Raw genomic sequence first — 17,213 nt, 5'->3', positions numbered from 1 at the left:
TGTGCGGGATTTCCTTGCAATATAGCACATTTTTTAATGCAATGTTGTTTCCGGAATTGTTAAGACTAACTAGTCCTTTCGCAGTAGCATACACAAATTCTCCACGCTTTGCAATCTCAATCGCCACACTTGGGTTTACATTCTCGTACTCAGAAAATAAAGTTATGTCGTTTACTATGTGATCTGACGCCCCTGAATCTAATATGAAATCTACGCCATCTGTCTGTTCACTGGAATTAGCTAATTTCATCATAAAAGCAAAAACACAGTCCGGCTGCGCGGTTGCCATCTGAGTCTGTCTCTCTCTAACAGCTACGTTCGTCATGAATGCAAACGAGCGTTCTGGCTGCGTTGCTGTTGCCATCTGGGCTTGTGTCTCTCTGACATTACTTTGGACATGAATATTCTGGTTGCCCCCTGCCTGCCTTTTTAAGAAGAAACAGTCCTTTTTCATGTGGCCTAATTTGCCGCAATGAAAACACTTTAGCTTAGGGATTAACTTCTTCTGGAATTGTTTCTTCACAAATTTTGTTTTTTTGTTTTTGTATGTGCTATTCCTAGGCTCTCGATTGCCTATAGCCTGCAACACTTTTGCACTTGTGTCCTTACTAACTCCTTTTAATTTGATTTCATGATCAAGGAGCCGAGTCTTTACGAAAGCTAGTGTTAAACTTTGCTCAGAGAGAGTTTCTATCGCTGTTGTTACCCCATCATAGCTAGTTGGGAGTGTTAAAAGCAAATGAGACACTTTGTCCATTTCATCTATTTTGGCTCCCGCCGCAACTAACTCAGTAACCAAATCATCAAATAATCGAAAATGGTTAACTAGCGGAGAATCACCTTTCAATTTTAAAGCCAATAGTTGTTTGCGTAATGAAAGTTGAGATGCCAACTCTTTAACGCTCGTAAATATTATCTAAATTCTCAAAAATCTCCTTAGCCGAGTTCCCGTTGTTAGCAAACACTAAAAAAGAGTCACTCAAATATTCAATTATGAGACTCTTTGCATTTCTCTCTGCTCGCTTCACTTCGTCACTTCTATCACCACTTGGTATCTCGTCAATTACTTTTAGTAAATCGTTTTCCTCCAACAAAGCCCTGACTCTAAATTTCCATATGGAATATTTTTCCCCGTTAAAAGGTGTTATGTTTCTCTTTCCTTTTTCCATCATACGAGAATAACTGTTCTTCTGTTCGATTGTTATGCGCTTCTTAGAATTTTTTTGTTGCTAGTCTGCACTCACACTGAAAGCAAAAAAAAATGTACGCCAACCTGGCGCGTCGTTATACATATGTATGTATATGTATATGTACGTTGTTCACTTTTATTTTTATATGTACATATATCACTTTTATTATTCGTTAACAATCAAAGTATTCCACTATAGCGCTTAGTTGCAAATTGTGACTGGGCCCATAACCTATGAGATTTGTTAAGTTTATATTAACAGAGTTAATATAACTTCCATACACCAGCCAAATTGTCCAAATAGTAAAAACACTTTGATTGTTATTTTAGTTAATTTATTTTACGTCTGCACGCTCTCGCTGTCGTTGAGGAAGTAAGTAAGCGTACGCATATGCATACAAAAAGAATACAAAAACGTTCAAAAAGCATAAAGGAGAAAGAACAATTAGAGAGAGAGAGATTTGGCTCTCCCTGAGATCAACATTGCTCTTCCCCTTCCCACACACACAATGTGTATGTGAATCAGTGTGACTTTTGGTTTTTCCAACATGAACTTTATTAACCCTCTAAGCCAAAGCTGCCTGAAGGCACGTATCACGTTTTTGGCCGTAACAAATAAATTAAGAACTTTTCAATCGTTTAAATAATTTTTGGCGGTTGGTAAAAGGCACATAAAATTATTAGTCTCATCTTTGAAGAGCTCCGAAGCTCTTAAACAATTGAAAAGCTGTAATTTTATTTTTTAACCTCAAAAAAAATACGTGCCTTCAGGCATGCTTAAGTCTTAGAGGGTTAACTTATTAACTAACATAATCGTTTTGTATTTTTGAGTTAACCCTCTAAGACTTAAGCATGCCTGAAGGCACGTATTTTTTTTGAGGTTAAAAAATAAAATTACAGCTTTTCAATTGTTTAAGAGCTTCGGAGCTCTTCAAAGATGAGACTAATAATTTTATGTGCCTTTTACCAACCGCCAAAAATTATTTAAACGATTGAAAAGTTCTTAATTTATTTGTTACGGCCAAAAACGTGATACGTGCCTTCAGGCAGCTTTGGCTTAGAGGGTTAAGAGTAAGAAAACCGCAAATATATTTTTTTTTTCAATTTTTTGGCCGTCTGACTCGGTGTAACCCCCTAAGTTTCTCGGGCCTTTGTTTTCGTGGCTTGGAACCACGATCAAGGAATCATTCGAACTCGCGCTGCTTACTGGAAACGACGTATCTGGAGAAGCGCATTAAATGTTGAATACTTTTAACCAACGAGTCTAAAATGATTACCTATCAGGAGAATAAAGTATTATTTTGGTCTGTGAACGTGATCGTTATATCGGCGTTAATCATCCTTCTTCTTTATCTACTTCACCTGAATAATATAATGTAACCAACAACAAAAAGTGAGTGAATAAGTTGGCTAAAAGCGACTCTAATAGTGACGCTGGAACCTCCCAAAAATTTTTACTGCAGTGCAATGCACCCTTACATTCTTTTGGCTCTGAGTAATGGCCTTGCCTTTTTTCGTTAAAGGTATTTTCTTTTCTGTGAATCCCCTAATCTAAACATATATATTTTTTATTATTACAGAGCTCTGCGATTGCCTCAGCGCCAATATCAATTTCGCAACATTACACAATCGATTATTGCAACTATGTATACCTGATGCATTTTATACTCAATTGACTGGCTCTGCGTGGGAATATGATCGCGTTACAGATAAATAAATAAAAATGATAAAAAGAAAAGGCTTTTTTTTGTGTGGTTTTTGCAGTTGTGGGTAGGTCTGACGATTTTATTGCTTTTGTTTGGCTTTTGAGAGATAAGTAAATTGTATCTTAAGATTATCTAAAGATATAAATTGTATGTACATATTTTATGAATGAATACTCACTGTTGGGCTAAGCAGCCACCAGATAGGCTAATTAGAATATTGATAATTTGTTTATCTGCAGCGGCATTTAATCTTCTCTTTTGTCTCCCAGATTCGCATGCACTTTGTTGTCATTTTGTAGCGCATGCGCTTTTGGGAGCTTTGGAAGAGCTTCTGCGCCAAAGCGGTTCTTCTTCTTGTTGTATTTTGGGAGTTGTTATTGACGGGATATTGATTTGTTTTATTGTGCGGAATTAGCTTAATAAATTGAATATAAACTATTGAATCTCGTCTTTAATTCGGTCGTTATCAAAACTCTGATCGCTTAACATTGGTGACCCCGACGTGATCGCGCCCGAAGTTCAATCAGTTTAATTTCCCGAGAAACTGAAAAAACTGCGGTACGAAAAACACAAAAATTAAAAAAAAAAAAAAAAAAAAACATCTCTTGGTTGTCGATTTGCATCGCTCGCACTGGAGATTTGCGGGATGGAGTCTGGATGTGGAACTACTGGATCTGCTGCCGCAAGCCGGGAAAGGACGCTGCGGAGAAGAGCAGAGGTGACGTGCCAGGAGATGGAGGCGCTGCATCATAAGGTGAAGGCTGCAGCGCGGAATGAGGATGGCACCATTATGGCGCTGGAGTCAGTGGAGAAGCGTTTGCGTGAGCGGTTCACCGCGCTTCAAGAAGAGTTGGAGGAGCTTAACTTCAGCGAGATCGGGAGTGAGCTTTATTGGAAATTCTCGCAGTTGGCGACTGATGTGCAGGTGGACATTCAGGTGGAGGTTGCCAAGCACTCCATGAGAATCGCTGCCCACTCCACACTTCTCGACGGTGCCGGTGTCTCACCCATGCCATACAAGCCAGCCCCATCCTTACCACCGTTGCCGATGCCAACATTTAGCGGCGGCTATGTTGACTGGCCGGATTTCTTTGCCCTTTTTAAGACGACGATTGACAGCCATCCTCACCTAACAAAAATGGAAAAGCTCCGGTGGCTCATTTCATGCCTGCGCGAGTCAGCCTTGGAGACGGTGAGAGCGCTGGAAATTACTGACGCGAACTACGATGTGGCTCTTGACCTTTTGCGCAATCGGTTTAGTAATCGGCGATTAATTTTCCAGTCTCACATCAACGAGATCCTGCAGCTTCGTGTGGTCGAGCCCGGATCTGTTGCTACGTTGCGGGAGCTGTCGGATCGGTTCAATGGGCATATGCGGGCTCTCATGAGTTCCGGATCAGCTGCCGAGATCCAAGGATGCTTGCTCATCCAGATTGTCCTACAGAAGTTGGATCCTGTCACAAAAGCCAAGTGGGAAGACACTCTGGCCGGAAACAACGACAGCCTTCCGTCTTGGGAGTCCATGGCACGATTTTTGGAGCAAAGGTGCCGGACTCTTGAATGCGTCGACTTTTCTTTGGCTGCGTATCCACCAGCTAACCAAGTGGGCCGAGGGAGATCTACGAATAACCGATCGTCGTGCATGATTATCAACGCTCGTCCAGCTCTATGCGCCCTGTGTGGTGTTTTGGCGCACGCGCTTCCTACATGTCCCAGCTTCCTTGCCTTGCCACTTAGTCAACGGTACGACGAAGTGCGACGGCTGACCCGCTGCTTTGTATGTTTGGAGGATGGTCATTTTGCACGCGGATGTTCAGCTGCCCGATGTCCAAAGTGCAATCGCCGACATCATGCTTTGTTGCACCATTGCGGGCAGCTGCCCTGCTCTAACAATTCCCCACCACTACGAGGTTTGGTTTCCGCCGCTGGTGTTGCCGTTGCTGCCCCACCTTCCCAGTCAATCAACACGATCTTGACGCAGGATCGCCCTACTGAAGTGCTTCTGCCAACCGCCAATATCCTCATCCGTGGTCGATCAGGTGCCTTCCTGCCTTGTAGAGTGTTATTGGACTCTGGTTCACAAGTTCACCTTATTTCATCGCGGCTGGCAAGTCAACTTCAGCTTCGTCGCACCAAAAGCTGTGTAGCGGTCGCAGGTCTCGGCGGCACTGAGTTTGCTACGGATGGATCCTCCGTTAATGTGTGTGTGAAGTCTCGACTAACCACATATTGTGCGAACCTAGAGGCGGTTATAGTGTCTCATATTGCGGACTGTCAGCCCAGCCTTAAAATTGATATTTCGAAATGGAAGATTCCTCGCGGCGTAGCGCTGGCTGATCCCAACTTCCACAGACCGCAAGGTGTGGACCTGCTAATTGGAGCCAGCCTGTTCTTCAACCTATTGTCAGTTGGCCAAATCCAATTAGGTCACTGCCTCCCAGTTGTCCAAAATACACTATTTGGATGGGTGGTTTCTGGACGCAATGGACTATCGCGGGATGCTGGATTGCCCTATGCAGAAGGAGAAGAGGAGAAGAATCAACGTTCCGGTCCCCCTGCACTCGTTAGGAGAACTCGACTCCCGCATTGGTCTATTGGGGGGAGCAATGCATGGTCAAGGGTTTGGAAGAAATTGGTGTGCCTTTTTCGCTCTGTGAGTTCTAAATCTTCTTAATGAAACTACGCAACCTGTGGAATATCCCTTAAAAGATGTGTCTGCTGCCCTTCCAAAATTGTTATTGAAGGCACGCCCTTCAATAGGGGGGAGGATGTTGGGCTAAGCAGCCACCAGATAGGCTAATTAGAATATTGATAATTTGTTTATCTGCAGCGGCATTTAATCTTCTCTTTTGTCTCCCAGATTCGCATGCACTTTGTTGTCATTTTGTAGCGCATGCGCTTTTGGGAGCTTTGGAAGAGCTTCTGCGCCAAAGCGGTTCTTCTTCTTGTTGTATTTTGGGAGTTGTTATTGACGGGATATTGATTTGTTTTATTGTGCGGAATTAGCTTAATAAATTGAATATAAACTATTGAATCTCGTCTTTAATTCGGTCGTTATCAAAACTCTGATCGCTTAACACTCACCATGATTTATGGCCAAAGGTGAGGGAAGCTGCCCCTCTTTCAGTAGTTCAGGAGACGCCATCGAGTGTTGGCCTTTTAAGCGATAATTAAAATGCTTCAATTTATTGCCGTGTTGCCGACACGATGCGCGAGCAATAATAGCCATTTAATAAATATGCTCAATCAATGCCACCACCCAACCAACCTCCCAACCAGACACCACCCAACCGCCCAACCACCCTCTTTGCCGCTCACCTCCCCAATATATAATGAAAAGAATTGCGGGTAAAAAATATTTGCTTAATTAAAGTAATTATGGTTTCATATTTCATGCGACAATGCTCGAACCTGTAGCTGGACCCGGACCACGACCAGATCCAGGAGTCCTTGCTCTGGCCGGTCGGTAATTACGTTTTGTCATAAATTTAACATTTATTTTAAAATGTCATTAAGTGCTTAACATGCGGGCACTTTCTGTGTCTCCTACCGACGCGTCGGTTGTTCATCCATTGGATTACCCACTTCCTTGATGGCTTGGCATCATTCAAGTGGCCAAAAACAAGGACCTCTGCTTCTGGGAGCTGCTCACATAAAAAAAAAATAGATTTTAAAAGGATATAGACAGTTTACAGCCAGTTTTTAGTTGGAATTATGTTACGAGCTTCTATAAAGAGTTTCATTAAGACAGTAAAAAGGATACTGACATATTAGCACTATAAAAGCTAAGCTTTTCTTTCAGTGCAGCCCGCAAATGAATGTGGGATGCAACAAACGTAGAAGCATAAAAAATGGTTGCCACAAAAGTCGGAGAAGAAGTATAAAATGTGACAAGAGAATCCAACACCGAAATGAATAATGTAAATACGCCAAGTGTGCAAAGTTTTAATTGTTATCATGTTTTGTTTGAGCGTTGCTCCTTCTCCCTCTTTGCATCCATCTCTTTCTCTATCCTGTCCTGTCCTCTCTTCCCCTCTATGTGTGTGTGTGGCACTTATGCCTCCTGCCAAGATGCATCCATTTACGCTCGGCCAAGTTTTACGTTGCGCATACGACACATTGGTCTAGGATTGTCCTCGTATGTATGTATGTATGTATGTATGGGGCATGCCATGATGGTATGTGTCCCGACTGAGTGGCTTCCCTGCAGTACCAAAAAATCACTAAGGAAAATATTCCTCAACGATAGAGAGGGACACACTGAGAAAAGAGTGAGATGCAACGTCTTTAAAAACAATAGAAAATGCAAAGACAGTCGATGAGAGAAAAAAATTCTCTCAGCAAAGTAAGTGAGCGGAGAGGGAGAGTATGATCACATATTCTTGGGTTTCTAAATATTTTTCGCGTGAAACTTTAACCCAATGGTTCAATGGTTAAGATGTCTGCCTGTTAATCCTAGATCGTTGGTTCGATTCCCACCGGAAGACTATGAATATTATGAGTTTTCTTTATGTTTACTTTTATTTATTTTTTAATATCGCAACCTCAATATAAAATTTTACATTTATTCTTTTTTTTAAATGGGGATTTAAAAAATAATTGAGATTGATTGATATATACACCTTTGTAGAGTCATATTATTGTCAATCGCAGTCTACGCGCGATTCCTTGATAGCTTAGAGGCTTGCATGTTGGTCTATTAAACAAAAGCACGGGAGGTTCGAATCCCAGTCCAGGCGAAAGTAAGTAAAAATAATACAATGTAGTTTATGATATTTGTAAAATGTTTCTTAACATTTAAACTCGTTTACATTTGCGAAAACAAATTAATACATAAAAACATTGGTGTGGTGGGTTTCTAAAAATAGATAATGATTTTTTTCAAAATGTCTTCCCAGGGATTTTTTTGCAAAAAATGACCAAGGAGTTCTTTGATGAGTTCTTTGCAAAGAATACCAAATACCTTCCCTAGGATTTCTTTGCAGGAATTCCTGGGGAAATTCCCTAACCAGTTAGGGAGAAAATTCCCCAGGTCACCGATGCATAGGACATCCCATACAAAAATTCCTTAACGAATTTCATATACCAGCACTGGGGAATTCCTAATGCATGGTGAGCAGGTAATGGAGAGTTCCACAAGGAACTCCTCAACACTGGAACTGCAGGGTTGCGGCAGCTGAAAAGTTTCCATTTTGCATATGTGCCTCGAGGCTCTCGAGCTCTGTCATTTCGCTACCCCAACTTGAATATTTGGATTTTGGGGGAATTTTTAATCCACGTTTTATTTTCTGCACATCCGAGAATAAAAACTACTTTTTAAATCAAACTCCTTTGTTGCGGGATTTGAAGAGGGCTTTCGAGTTTAAAAGCTTTATAGTATGCTTTAAAAATAGACTAATTCTGAGAAGTAATAATATTTTTTGTTACTTTTTAAAGACTGTTGGACTACTGACAAGTCTTTTCAATTTTTGAAAGGATTTTGTTGGAAAAAAAGGCGGAAAACAAGAATAATCGGGTTCTTACAAGAGTCTTCATTAGGATTATTAGAATTAAATGAATCTATTGAAAATTATGTTGCTAGATTTTGATGTACATAGATTAAAGGAGAAATCGTTTAAGGTATCGTTAAGGTATTCCACTCAAGAATTGGATGATTATTGGGAAAGATATAGCTTTTGCTAGACCACAGGTCTCCACATGGAGACCCTATCATGCATTTTGTGGATTTTCAAAGGGGACTCCCCCAGAAAATTTCAGAAAAAGTCAATAAAATATTTTGTTTCCAGATTTTTGTGCAGATTGGCGGAGAATTGATCCACAAATCGCTTAAGGTATTCCGCTCAAGAATCGGAAGGATATTGGGGTGCAGCTATCTAGCGATATATGAATATATACTATATGTCTTTACATATAGCCTTAACGAGAACTGGACCGACCGAAGGCGAGCCAAGTCTTTTGTCTAAATAAATAATCAAAATGTCATAACAAGTGGTGCGGTGCGGCAAACTATACTATTTGAAGGGAGGCGGAATTTATCTCATCCGCCGGGGATGTATCTGCAATGTTTATGTAAATTCCGTTCAAGCCATCCACCAGCCAGCCAGCCAGCTCCTTGAGGCCATCCATTGCTCCTGATTACGCACGAACACAGGCAAAAACTTGAGGATATCAGTTACTTCTTGCAAGTAGTTGCTGCCTTTTAAACGAATCTGATGGCTAAACAGGATATTCGAGATTGTAGTCAACTTTTCATAACTGGGCTTTAAAGTCCTTCGATTGAAGCGAAATGCATAATATTTCCTCTGTGCACTTATCGCTGCCCATCGACCCGGGCAGCTCCCTCAGCACCCGGATACACCACGGCAATATAAATATTTTACATAGATTTTACATAGCTGATTGAAGTCCTGGAATATCCTAGCATATCCTTGTGCATATGCTAAACTCACGCCATCCTGACGAGCTGTTCGAACCGGGCTGTGAAATTATCCTCTGCATAGCAATCATATCAAATGAAATTTAAAGTGCCTCTCGCCAGGCACAGTGGGCGTGGCAGGACCTAAACGCCTCCCCTCCCCTCCCACTCAAAGAAACGACTTCATTATTAGTTTATTATTAATAATAACATGTGCCCTCTTGGTTTAATTTGTGGCCATTCATTAAATGTGTCCTTGCGGAGTGTCGGATGTAATTATATATCTTGACGATAAAGGATGGTATTCCCGTTTCTTCACCCACAGTTCCTTCCCTGACGAGTCCTGATCAGCTGTATGCTAATTTGGCTTAACATTTGCATACAAAGGCGTAAGCCTAATTGAACCAGCTGTGATTGGAATGCCCATTTCGAGGTGTTGTCTCTGTGGGTTGTGGCTTGCTGGTGGGAGTGGGGATAGGGATGGGGATGGGGGTGCGGGTGTCCTGGCCAATCCTGCGGGCATGGAACTGGAGAGTGGTGGGGCCATGGTGGCGCAATTAATAGCTAATTTAGAGTCGATGTTAAAAAGGCAACATTATTTATGATTATTTGTTTATTGCTTGCGGGTCGTTTGCCCCCACTTTCAACCTGACCGAATTAACACACCGCTTTCCCCCCTCTCCGCCCAAAAAACAGCTCGACAGTGTCCTGTATCGCACCACCCACATACTTACACATGCAAAGCAAAGCCGCTGGCAGCATTTAGCTGCAATAGACAGCCATTTTGCGGCGTTACCTCGGCGATAAAGTAATAGCTGCTATTTGGGTTTATGACACACACACACACACACACACACAGAAGGGGCAGCTACATGTGTTTTTGGAAAATTTTCTCTGCTTCCGGCAGACACAGACACAGACACAGACACACACACACAAATACAGAAACAGACCCAGAGACTGAGTATCCTTTGTTGTGCCATTCTTTTCCAGCCAAGCCAAAATCAGAAGCCGAAGCTAAAGGCATAGCTGCAGATGTTCCACTTGGAATAATTCTACCTTAAGGTTACGGCTATACCCCCTATGAACGAAAGTTGGATAAAAATAATTTCTCTTAGTGTGACCATAGTTTAAAAGGGGAAGGGATAAGGGATGTTACCAACGAGGCGTCATTTTGTCTGCGGTTAGATGCGCGTACGTTTTCATGTTTTGTTCGCATTTCTTTTTGTTTGTTCCCGCGCTCTTTATGCTCTTGTTCTGTTTTATACTATTTCCTTTTTTTTTTCTTTTTTTTTTACAGCTATAGCCATGTTTTTTTTGTTTTTGTTCTGGTTTTTGGGCTGTTGCGCTGCCGTGTTTTTCACTGTTCAGTGTTGTTGCGGTTGCAGCACGTCTGAACGTGTTTATGGCGCGCATATCCGCAAATATGCAATCAGACCATAATCTACTTAATGTCTTTTTCGCCAGGAGGTGTGCGGGGCGTTGGCTAAAGGTGGGCGGGGCCTGCCAGCATGAAAAAGTGCGCATTGTGAATGAAGTAATGCAGTTTGCCATATTCTGGCCAACACACACACGTGCGTATGGCCAAAAGCAGAGAGGCAGCGGCACATTAACCGAAATTAGGCTGTCACTTTTTTAAGCATCCCTCCCCGCATTAGCTTTCACAAATTTTTATAAAAGTGCGTGCCATTGCGGCCTTGCTCTTTGCATTATGATTTTTGTTGCCTACTTTTTCGGGCTCAGCGAAGCGTGCCACTCTTTGAAGTTGCAAACTCAAAAACTCATCTCCACGAAAGGGGGGAGCTAATTTGTGTATGATACAGAGCTTACACATGATACATTAAACACAGTACTTTATTTTACCTTTAAATTCCAAACCCATTCTTGACTTGCAGCTCCATTTGCCGCCATTGACTTGAACTTGCTCAGCCTTTTAGCTAATTTTAAAGACAAGCCTCGGAACAAATGACTGCAGGACGACTGTGGCAGCAGGACCAGAGAATGGTCAACAAAAAGCGGCCAAAACAAAAAGACGCTGGCAAAATATTTTGCCGTAGACAACATTAGATATTGTTTTGAGCTGTGCAGACATGGACTGGCATTTTAGTTTTAGTTTTAGCTTCCATAGAATGCGCTAAGAAAAATTTATATTAACGGATAAAGGATAATACTTAATAATTAAATACTTTTTAAAAAGATAAGTAGTTCCACACTCTATATTTTAAGTAATTTGTAAAGGTAGTAGTATTATACACTTAAATTCCTTGAAATGAATAATAAAAATGTAATTTCTTACAGTGCATATCTGGCACTGCAACTGCTAGTGTTTCAGTTGCTTCTGTTTGGGGTCTGTTTCTGTTATTGTTATTGTTGGTGCTGGCCGGGAATGGAGCTGGCCGGGAGATTGGCTAACTCCAACTGCCTCTAAATGTCTCCACCGAAGACAACTCCTTGGCTGTTATTGTTGGCCCGACTCGGCTCGGCTTGGCTTGGCTTGGCTTGGCTTGCACAATGCGGCCATAAAAAGCCGTCCAAAGTGCGAGAGGGAACAAAAGCCAGCCAGTAGTGTTCCAATAGAAGTAGTAGTACCTAGAACGAGCAACCGACCGACCGACCAACTGAACAATCGAAACAATAAAACGGCTTTAAGGCGGAACTGCACTTGCCAGAGATAAAAGCAATTACAGAAAGGATGTGCAAGATGCAGTTTACTCAAACTTTGAAATCGGAACCGGATGATCGATCGATAGCTAGGATAACAGCTAGCCAGGATATCAGATAATGCCTCACTTGGCGTTGAACAAACCCTTGACAGCCTCGTCGGTGGTGTCGATGATCAGCTTGTAGTATCCTGCCCGTCGCAATTGGCGCTCTTCGTCCTCCGTCACGCCATAAATGTCCTCAATGGGCATCATGATTTCGGATTCATTGGGCAGGATCAGTTTACGGGCATCCTTGCGGAACAGGGCCACCGCCTTGGCCATGTTGGTATGGGCCCTAAAAACATAAGCCTCTTAAAATACATTTTGAAAAATATATAAAAATTAAAAAACACCTGGCATAATGCTGAAAAGTCAGAGTCTTTTTCTTCGCCGACAACTTGGACTGAATGCGATCGAGTCGGGCTATGAGGCGCAACAGGATAAAACGGGCATACCGATCCTTAATCTCCAACAAGGACATCTCACCGCCCTCTTCGAGTGCTGGACGCAGATAGACGCTCAGGATGATGAACACAAAAATGGCATTTATGGCGAAAATAACGAGCAGCATGATCAGTTGGAAGCAATCGATGTCCTCCGAGAAGGCCTCGGCCAAGTGCTTCCAGTACATGAGGTCATAGTTATGGATCCTTAATTGGTAATGCAAATAGGCGGTCAGTAACACGCCCAGACTACTATATATGGCGATATACGGGTAGTTGATATAAAAGAAGTCATTCAACTGTGCCCGCAGCTTGTGCCAGAGTTCCATCCTTTTCTTTACTGCTTGGTCCTGTCCGGTGTGGGTCCTGCTGCTGGTTTTTGGAGGTTAGGGTGTTCGGAGGATATAACTGGAACCTGGCTGCTAACCGGAAAGATCCGATTCAAGTTTAATTTAGAGGCCGGTTTTTAGGATTTTGTCAATTTTGATGTTGATTTGCCGAAATTTAAAGCCTAACTTTGAGTCCCCAGGCAGGTCTACTAAGATGTGGGAGAAAGGAGACAAGTCAGGACAACATTTTTAAAGGAAAGGATGAATTTTTCCATCCCAGAAAGACTGCGAACATCCTTTTGAGAGCAAGGAGTGAAAAAATCTCAGTATAAGAGTTTAATTTTTTGTTCCCCAGTTGAAAATCGACTTTGTGGATTCCAAACTTGTTGGAGCTCTCTGTTCTTTTTGCTCCTTTGAGCTTTTTTTCCCATATCCTGCAATGCTTGAGTAGCTTTTGTGTTCACTCACTTATAACATTCACTTCCCCTGCAACATCGAACTCGGTTTTGGTTGCAACCATTATCCTGGGACCGCCCACGATTGCAACTCGAACTGTGAGTCCTTTTTTTTGTTGGGATGTGGAAAATATTCTGCCTCTTTGGGTGGCAACAATATTGCTATTGCGCTATCTTGGCCAACTTTGCTGGCCAACAAAAACGATTTGAGACGCTGATAAGCCGAAAAATAGAGGCAAGAAAAAAATCATAGCATACTTCTCAGAGCGCAATGCAATTTTGCACTCCCCGCCATGCCCATCCTTTCCAGTGCCTACTGCCCTTTCTTTTTTTGTTTTCTCGAGTTCCGTTTGCTGACTTTCTTTTGGGGTCCCTCCTGCACTTATTATTGTCTCTCTTTTTCGCTTGACTTTTTGCGCCGCGTCGCGTCGGACCAAAAGTGCATGCAAAACTGCATTTTGTAGACAAGCCGAAAACCGAAAACTGCCAGCCAAAACGGAAATATTCAAAAATTTGTGTAGTTGTAGTAGTGTGTGGGTGGGGGTTATTGTGCCTGTTCTGCCTCAACTCGTTTTTATTGTGTGTAAGTGTGTGTGGGTGTGTGTGTGTGGGTGTGTGTGTGTGCGAGGGCGCGCTAATAAAAACGTAAAATTTAATGGTTACGGAAGGCACTAAAAAACAGGCTCACCGACAGCACCAAAGTCGCTGTTGCTGCTTCTGCTGAAGTACACTGAGGGAAATTAATAGTATAATAAGAAAATAAAAGTCTAACATAAAAGAAAGGGTCTAAGAAAGCGAATAATATATTTAAATAAAATATTTAAAATAAAAAGTAACCATAAGAACAAAGTTCATCCAGTTGAAAGGATTAAATAAGTACTTAGAGAATATTAGAGTAACTACATGTACCTAGATTATCAAAATAAAATATTTAAAAGGTCAATAATGCGCTTTAAAAGTATAATGTAATTTTTTGTAAAAGACTCTTATTTTTCTCCCAGTGTTAAGATAGTTCCTTTTTATACAAGTAGTGGTGCAGGCCGTGGTCTTTGGCTGTGTGAGTAGTGGCGTTGGCGATAACCAAGCAACGAACCACAACCGCACGGAGTACAGAATGAGGGACTAAACGGGGTGTGGCAAGCCGGTGGGGGGGAGGTGGAAACCAGTCGATGGGCAAAACTGTAACTACGCCAACCGCCATCGCTGTTGCCGCTACCGTCGTAGTTGCAGCCGTTCTAGAGTCCCTGCGTCCTTGCTGCTCCTTGTGCCGTTTGTGTCCTGGCCGCTGCCATCGTTGCCACCGACGCAGTGGAGCGCCCATCCGTGCACGTCAAAAGCAGACAACTTGAAAAATGTAGAGACAGCGCCGCAGTATAGTTGAAACACGCCAAAAAATATGCAAAAGTAAAATAAAACAGACACCGGCACCCTCACCGGGGGCCTCAGACCCAGGCCCAGACCCGGGGACGGACCCGGTTGGACGGACAAACGCATTTGGGCCCTTGCCGACGACTGGCAGCAGAAAACTACCCAAAAAGCCAAACCATCCAATGGCCAAAATGCCGCCAACACCAACAAAAGTAACAACGTTCGACATTCGAGGGTCGAGGTTCGACATTTGCCGTTAAAGGTTTTTCGTTGTTTCTGTTTATATTTTTCGTCTAGGGACTATATCCGGGTATATAGGGACTTGAATCTATTTTACGGATCAGAATAGGGGATAAATCAGATTATAGGGGTTTTATTTTTAAATCCTTAGAGACTTGGCAAGTGCCATTTTAGCAAAAAGATTACCAGGAACTGAAAGTTACTATACCATCTAGTTACTATATCATCTACAAGGAATTCTTATTAGGGATTTAAGTATTATCTCTTATTAAATATGAGATATTATTATCTATTACTATTAAGAAGTATTTAAAATTCGTTCTTGATTCTTTATATTTATTCTTTTTTCGTTTACTTTCATGTTGTTTTGTTATTTGGCAGCGCATTGCACAATATTTTGCAGCTGGCAGTTTTTACCTACTTTTTGCGGGGAGAGCGCCCCAAAAGTTGTCCACTTGAATGTTACAGAATCAAAAATGCCACATTGAGAAATAATGTTACAACATTTTGGGTTGCAGACCATGTGTGCTTAACAATAACAAATAAAATGTGGCATTAATATTGTCAAAAGGCAGCTGCTTTGTTTAAATATTAAATATTTAAGAAACAGAAGGATATGGCTTTCATTAAAGTGATCCTTCAAGACAAATAATCTGACCATTTTTCTTCCCTTTTTTGTTACTGTGTAGCCCAAAAAATTGCAGTCAGGCCGCGTTCGAGTTGAAAAGTCAGTTGTCGCAATGGGCCTGGTTGGAAGCAAAAGTTATGTGGCTCGGCTGTTGAATGTTGAATTCGGACTCAGCCACGGATATAGATTCGGAGGTGTGTGTAGTGCTACTGTGTGTGTGTGTTTGGCAACTGGCAAAGGAGTCTCTCCAACAGCTAACTGAATGGACAGCAATTTGCGCGGCTAAACGAGTCGACAAAGGCCGCCATTGTGGGCGAAACTCCTTTGCCGCCCTTTTGGCTCTGATTCCGCACCGTTGCTCCTGCCTCGTACTCCTGTTCGTCCTGGCTGCGTCCCCCCACCTTTTGCCAAAAATTTCAACCATATCCGCGACTGCTACTGTAATTAGGTTTGTCGCTGACCAGACTCGAATCGATTTGCTTTTGCAATCGAATCGAAGGGAATCGTATCGAAACGAAACGATCCAAACGCACGAAATCGAGTCAAAGTTACCCTACCGGTGCCCCCAAAAAGTATGCTGTAAATAATTCACAACTGAAGCGACGCATTCGAATTTCGCACTCTCCGCCCTCGCCCGCTCCCGGAAATGTTTGCCTTGTTTACAGCGCAGTGCATAAATTTGCAATTGCATGCATACAGATACAAATGCAATGGTGCGTGCATTTCCGCAGGATAACACAAGGCAGCTGGAGAGGAGGAACAGAGTGGCAGTAGGATGGCAGTCAAATTAGGTCTACTCCCGGACAAAAGTCCGACAGCAAATTTTTGTAGCTAACAGCATTTTCCAGTTTTATCGTTACGTGCTAGCTGGTTTGGGTTTCTCTTTTATACTCTATTTTTTTTCTGTTGTAGGTGGGTGCTTAAAGGAGGCGTGGCAGCGGACGTTTTGGGGGCTGCTTGTCGATGTCCTTGGCACAGGCATTGTATTATGCTACATCCGTCCTGGCGGCGCACGCATGTACTTGAAAAAATTATATATATTATATACCAAGTTTTGTAAGTAGTTTTGGGTTCAAATGGATTTTGCAATAAAAGAAATAAGGTGAGGGGTTGGAATATTAGAAGAAATAAATTGTATGACTTTATAAAAATATTTAAAAAAATTAAGAAGGCTTAGAACCTTATCTTATGAGCCTATTATCTTTAGAAACCAATCTTAAAATTTATTCCCTCAATTTAGTATTAGTTTAACCTATTAGTCACATATTTTGTAGTTTTTAATAAATTTGTACCTTCTCTAAAATAATAAATATATTCTAAAAAATTGTTCTCTTAGTGTCCTTTGGAGGGAACGCAAGCACGGACCTCGCCTTGTCTATTTAGCCGCCTGCATACAAAATGCACATAAATTGTCATGTTCCAAGAGAGCAGAAGAGACACAAGTCAGCGGGGGCTGGCGGGGCTCAAGGGGTTGTAGGGTATGTGGCAATGTGGCAACGGGGCGTCGACAAAGGGCGGCGTTCTGAGGGGGGTCCTGGATCCATGGCCATGTGCCGAGCATATTTATATTGATTTTCGCGCCTGGGATTGGCATTTTGGGGGCCATGGCATGCGTCGGCCGCCAGCTTGTTGTTATGTACTTTGGCTTTTCAATTTCGGCTCGCTTTCCTCATTTTCATGTTTTTTTTGGTTTTTTTTTGCCTTTTTATTGTGTTTTGTGGGTGCACAATAAATTGAG

At 42.1% G+C, this 17,213-nt stretch overlaps 1 protein-coding gene and 1 long non-coding RNA gene across 2 annotated transcripts; one reads left to right on the top strand and one right to left on the bottom strand.

The window, feature by feature from the left end:
- Positions 1 to 2,017: 2,017 nt before the first annotated feature.
- On the top strand, positions 2,018 to 2,927 carry LOC26514517. The gene is made up of 2 exons (XR_001408139.3): positions 2,018 to 2,582; positions 2,770 to 2,927. It is a non-coding gene; the product is annotated as an uncharacterized LOC26514517 (long non-coding RNA).
- A 9,064-nt stretch (positions 2,928 to 11,991) lies between these two features.
- LOC6506958 lies at positions 11,992 to 12,992 on the bottom strand. Its single transcript, XM_001956887.3, has 2 exons — positions 12,366 to 12,992; positions 11,992 to 12,307 (listed from the first exon to the last, which is right to left on the bottom strand). The coding sequence occupies exons 1-2, from the start codon at positions 12,782 to 12,784 to the stop codon at positions 12,097 to 12,099; spliced, it is 630 nt and encodes a 209-aa protein (XP_001956923.1). The 5' UTR covers positions 12,785 to 12,992; the 3' UTR covers positions 11,992 to 12,096.
- Positions 12,993 to 17,213: the final 4,221 nt, after the last annotated feature.

The sequence above is a fragment of the Drosophila ananassae genome, chromosome 2R (genome assembly GCF_017639315.1).
Source record: "Drosophila ananassae strain 14024-0371.13 chromosome 2R, ASM1763931v2, whole genome shotgun sequence".
In the NCBI taxonomy this organism is placed as follows: domain Eukaryota; kingdom Metazoa; phylum Arthropoda; class Insecta; order Diptera; family Drosophilidae; genus Drosophila; species Drosophila ananassae.
This window is presented reverse-complemented; position numbering and strand designations above follow the sequence as displayed.